General features: G+C 42.3%; 1 protein-coding gene across 1 annotated transcript; it reads right to left on the reverse strand.

The window, feature by feature from the left end:
- Positions 1-2361: 2361 nt before the first annotated feature.
- ankrd63 (ankyrin repeat domain 63) lies at positions 2362-3681 on the reverse strand (the record flags this gene model as incomplete). The annotated part of the gene is made up of 1 exon (XM_079833970.1): positions 2362-3681. The coding sequence occupies one exon, from the start codon at positions 3679-3681 to the stop codon at positions 2362-2364; it is 1320 nt and encodes a 439-aa protein (XP_079690096.1).
- Positions 3682-6283: the final 2602 nt, after the last annotated feature.

The raw sequence follows: 6283 nt of genomic DNA on the forward strand, positions 1-6283 counted from the left end.
CGAAGACTATTTTAGTGTCCTTGTTACACACGTTACACTCTAAAAAATGCTGGGTTAAAAATAACCCAGCAATTGGGTTGTTTTAACCCAGTGGTTGGGTTAAATGTTTGCGTAAAACAACCCAATTGCTGGGTTAAAACAACCCAATCGCTGGGTTAAAACAACCCAACTGCTAGGTTAGTCCATTTTCAATCCAACTTGGGTTATTTTTAACCCAGCATTTTTTAGAGTGTACATGTAGTTACTATAATAATAACTATAAATTATGCATAATTACATGCAACTAATCAGAAAGCAACCCCTAATCCTATAGTAAGTACTAGTGCTATCAAAACGATTAATCGTGATTAATCGCATCCAAAATATGTTTGTGTTCACATAATATATGTGTGTGTACTGTGTATAATTAGGATGTATATATAAACACACACAAACACACACATGCTTGTATTTAAGAAAATGTTATGTTTATATCTAAAATATTTACATTTATATATAATATGAATTATGTAAATATATACAGTTTATACATGCAAATATTTCTTAAATATATACATGAATGAGTGTGTATTTATATATACATAATAATTATACACAGTACATACATATATTGTATATATATATGTAAAGACAAACTTTTATTTTGGATCCGATTAATCGCGATTAATCGATTTGACAGCACTCAGTCATTCAGTACTTAGATGTATAATTACAGTGTAACAAAGAAACAAGAGTAATCAAAGGTTTCTGTTCCCATCCGGCACATTTATAGAACTTTTTAGCTCTCATCATGGGATCATTTTATGAATTTAGTTTAATTCATTTTTAATTTGAGCTCATAAACATACTTCATCACTGGAATTAATTGAAATCACCCATTAATGTAAGTATTATGCAAAGACATTTCTGCTTATATAGAACATTTAGTTTAAAATTGAGAGCCCATTGAACCTTTTCTTTCTAAGAGTGAACAATAGAACTATATTCAAAGTCTTCTGAAGTTATGTGATGAAACAGACCCAATATGCCTGATATACACAAAACCATGGCATACAAAAGTACTTCCGAACCTCCTGTGTTTTGGAAGGCGTCTGGTGTGAACGGCCCCTCGTTAGTGCGCACTCGTTAGTGTATATGCCAGCAGCCGAGGACACGTGACTCATAATCAACCTTATTTCCACATTTGCTGTGTGCTTTTTTTTGTGTGTTGGTTGTTGATGAACAGAGAAATACACATTTAATTTTTTTTAAAGAATAAATCATGCATATGAAAAAAATGTTTATTTTGCTTTAAGTGCTTTATTCATATATGTGTCTATCAAAAGTAACAATGCAGTTTTTCACACAGACAGATGCTTCGAGTTTATACAGTTGTTTTTGTCTATCAAAGAGTGCAGAATATAAATTATTGACATATACAACTGTATTTTAATGCATACAAATAACAAAACAGTTGATGTATAAGAATCACTGTAATCCACATTTCTCTCTCAAAATATGCTTATAAAAATATAGGAAGCACTTTATTTTACAGTCCAGTTTTGCACGCACGTACTATATACTTATCTTAATTACAATTGGGTAATAACTAGTTACTAGTTACCTCTTCGTAAGTGCACGTACTGTAAAATAAAGTGCAACCAAAATATAACACGCATGCATTATAATAATAGCTTAACGCAGACACACTTTAGAAGTGCATAATAATGTCAGCAATGATTAAATCAGTTCATTATTAGCGTTAATGAATCTACAGAGGCAGTGAAAGTCCTTGAGAGTCGAGTTCAAGTTCTTACATTCATGAAGTACACGGCTATTTATAGTGTCAAACGACTCTCTACACTGGTAAAAACGCTTTCTTACTCAGTATTTCTGCCTTGTTTTTCCAGTACAAACATCTAAACGTTCTTAAATCAACACTGTAGACATGTATTGTTGGTTTAACTTTCGTTTAAGTTAAACCAACAATCATTTTTTAAGTTCATTCAAATAAAAAAATGTGAGTTTTAATCAAGAAATCATGATTCATACATTTACTTGAGAAGAAATATTAAGCGAGTTTATGCTCAAAACAAGAACAAATCTCTTCCAGGGGGATCTGAAAAATTTCGCTTGTTGGTTTAACTTAAAAAAAAAAAAGTAAGTTACCTGAAAATATTGAGTTCACATGTGAGTTAATACAATGAAGTTTGTTGTATGTTATCTGAACCACATTAATCATCTAAGATGTGATAAATCATGAAAATATTACTTTAAAGTGCACTTGTATCCTGATTTAAGAATGTTTCGATATTTGCACTGGGAAAAAAAAAAGACAAGCCCTGATCATTGAATGAATTTCCCAGGTCTTTCTAAAGTGTCTCATTTAAAAGCTGAATGACTCTCAAACTCGCATCTCACCGCGCTGATGCTGTCCACGCTGGGCTGGCTGTTTACTCTCATGTGTGTGTGTGAGAGCGGGAAGGTCTCAGAGCGGGACATCTTCCCTTTAGCGCGTCCCTCAGCGTCGCTCGGACAGTCTCTGATGTGTCTCATGAATTCAGGAGCCGTGAATCTGCGCAGAAGCCTGGTTCCCAGTCCGGAGAGCCCAGAAGAGTGAGCTTTGATCCGCTCGGGTTCCAGCTCTTCCCGGCTGAACAGGAGCTTGCTCTGTTTGGACGATTTGGGAACGCCGGAGCGCAGGTGCGAATCCTCCAGGTTGACGGTGTCGCTCATCTTTGAGCTGTAGAACTTTGCGACAAGAGGCTTTTCGTCCTGGAGCGAAGCTCTCTTGAATTTGCTGGCGGATCTGTTGATTTCGTGAACGTCGCCTTGGTAGGATTGCTTCCTGAGGTCCAGGTTGAACGATCGGGCTTTCCCCCAGATGGGCGGGGATTGATCCGTCTCGTGTTCTGCGCTCTCTTTTAGCACCGAGTTCTGAATCTGTTTCGAAGCAAACCGAAGGTCGTGGTCCGTCGGCGGACGTCTGAAGTGGATTCGCAGGTTGTCGCTTACGCGCATCTGCCTCTGAAACAAAGCCGGAAGGAATTCCTCGTGTTTGCTCTGGATTTGTTTGGAGAAGCGCTCCAGGACGTGCCTCGGGAGGCGGTTGGGCCACCGGACGTCTTCCACCAGTTCTCCCGTGCTGCTCGTCGGACTCACCGCCTTCTTCCCGCAAACGTTGAGGGCCTGAACGCACTGGTTGTGCCCGAAGAAATCCGCAACTTGCACGGCCGAGTGTCCGGCGTGGTTTGTGAGGTCCAGTCGCAATCCGAGCTTCTTGAACGCCCGCACCAGGAACTCCAGGACATGGTTGTGTCCTCCGCAGGCGGCGTACATCAGGGCACTGTTTCCCCACGTGTCCGTGAGCTCCGGGTCAGCGTTGAACTGCACCAGGAGCTTCACCGAATCCAGGAGCCCGTGTTCGCAGGCGAGACTCAAGGCCGTGCGTCCGCGGTCGTCCCGGGCGTTCACGTCCGCGCCCTTTTCCAGCAGGAGCTTGGTGAATTTGGCTCGGCTCCCGTGGTCTTGAAGGCACACGGCGTGCATCAGAAGCGTATGGCCGTTTTCGGCTTTTCCGTTGATGATGCGCCCGTCCAGAGCGTCCAGCACGAAGCGGGCCAGGTGGACTTTCCCGCTCTGCATGGCTTCCAGGAAGGTTTTGGTGCCGGATCCCTGACACAGATCCTTGGGCCTCAGCATGGTGAGTTTGTACATCGGCTGCAGCTCAGAGTTTCTGAGTCCCGTCTGAGAAAGCGTCTGTGTTTTTATACCTCACCGCTCTGCACGCCTTCCCCTGTGTTGCTACGGAAACAGCCATCCGAGAGCGGCGATGCTGCTATGGCGCCCATTCACAATCACCTCCTCTTTTCTCAGCCGGGAGAGGGGAGAGATGCACTAATTCAGAGACAAGAATTACTCAGCGGGAAAAACACGGGTTTATTTTATTCTCCTGTCTAAAAGGGATATAAAAGGATCCGTTGCCCGAGCAACAGCGTTAACGGCCTTCTCTTTATCATTCCCTTGAGTATATCAAATATATATATATGCATTTACAGAAGACGTTGAAACACAAAGTGCTTTGTAAAGGTCAAGTCGGTGCATTTTGGATGTTTAAATCCCTGAGTCTTGCCTGATGAGCTGTTGGTTAGTATGCAGATTGAAACAAAACTCCTGGTTGTTTCCAAAACACATTATAATTTACTTTCATTTTTTCACAATGTATAATTATTAGGGGTGTTTGCCAAGTTAAGCATCACTGTAACTATTGCTCGTATTCATATCATATACAATATCATGCATTATATATCATATTGAATTTCTTATACATCATATCGTATACATCATTAATTATGTCTACTTACAATTGTAATGATGTACATCATATATCATTTCTCATTTTCACAATTTTTCAAATATCATAACATATCTCATATGTCATCATACATCAGACACCGATCAGGCATAACATTATGACCTAATGTTGTGTTGGTCCCCCTTTTGCTGACCCGTCGAGGCGAGGACTCCTCTAGACCCCTGAAGGTGTGCTGTGGTGTCTGGCACCAAGATATTAGCAGCAGATCCTTTAAGTCCTGTAAGTTGTGAGGTGGGGCCTCCATGGATCGGACTTGTTTGTTCGGCACATCCCACAGATGCTCGATTGGATTGAGATCTGGGGAATTTGGAGGCCGAGTCAACACCTCAAACCATTCCTGAAGCATTTGTGCTTTGTGGCGGCGCATTATCTGCTGAAAGAGCCACAGCCACAGGGAATACCGTCTCCATGAAAGGCTGGACATGGGCTCAACAATGCTTAGGTAGGTGGGACGTGTCAAAGTCACATCCACATGGATGGAGGACCCAAGGTTTCCCAGCAGAACATTGCCCAAAGCATCACTGCCTCCGCCGCCTCGCCTTCTTCCCATAATGCACCTGGTGCCATGTGTTCCCCAGGTAAGCCAAGCACACACACACACCCGGCCATCCACGAGATGTAGAAGAACACGTGATCATCAGACCAGGCCACCTTCTTCCATTGCTCCCTGGTCCAGTTCTGATGCTCACGGGCCACTGTTGGTGCTTTGGGCGGGGTCAGGGGTCAGGGGTCAGCAGCTGTGCCGCCCCATACACAACAAACTGAGATGCTCTGTGTATTCTGACCCCTTTCTATCAGAACCAGCATTAACTTCTTGAGCAGTTTGAGCTCCAGTAGCTCGTCTGTTTGATCGACCACACGGGCCAACCTTTGCTCCCCATGGGCATCAATGAGCCTCGGCCGCCCATGACCCTGTGGCCGGTTCTCCACTGGTCCTTCCTTAGAGCACTTTTTTACCACTGCAGACCGGGAACACCCCACTAGAGCTGCAGTTTCATATACATATATAGCTCAAACAGTAGAGCCTGACGCTCTCAGCGCCAAGGTCAACATGGGTTCGAATCCCAGGCAATGCATGAACTGATAAAAATCAAGTCGCTTTGGAGAAAGCATCTGGCAAATGCATAAACGTAAAAGAGCCATAAATGTGACCGAATCAACAAAGAAAATCCATCTGACCAAAAGTCACCTGTGTTTCACCTGCATCTCAGGTGACTTTGATCACTCCAAACCAGACACGAGCCTCTCCCTGAGGGTGATTGCATTTCCCATAACCAGGACGACCTGTTGCTTGGATGTTACTGATTTGATCTATATAATGGCACACGTGGCGTGGATCATGGGCTGCTGGTTCACAGAAGCACTGCTGGGTAATTCAATTTATGATCAAAATAATCTCCACTTGAAAATCTCCGGTGAAAGGCAACCTGTGAGCTCTTGAAATGTCCCGGGCATGAAGCAGGAGAAGATGAAAAACCCTGAGATTCAAGAGGATTTAGATCAGTTGATTCTGAGAATGGATCAGTGATTTGCCATAAAGAGATGAAATCATAAGTAGGCCAACAAATGCAGAACTATGATGATGTGTAATGATGCACAAAGGCAAAAAATCTTTTAAAATGAAATGTGTTACTCACACAAAACACATATGACTCAGTGCATGAGTCATATGGATTATATTCTATATTTCATGCATTATATTCTTCTATATTCTGTAACAAAATACTACACAGATGAACAAAAAAAGTCTGACTCATGTATGAATTGTTAATTCGCAAATGAAAGGATCATAAGATCATCAAGAGCCGCTTTCGCTACTGCGATCCGAACGCGCGCTGATTTTTAATTACACTTTTATATTTTAATATAAATCACTGTGAGAGTGAAGCGGGTCCAAGCTGTGCTGGAGCCGTAAGTGAGAAAATACCA

Source organism: Gobio gobio (genome assembly GCF_949357685.1).
Source record: "Gobio gobio genome assembly, chromosome: 13".
Taxonomy (NCBI): Eukaryota; Metazoa; Chordata; class Actinopteri; order Cypriniformes; family Gobionidae; genus Gobio; species Gobio gobio.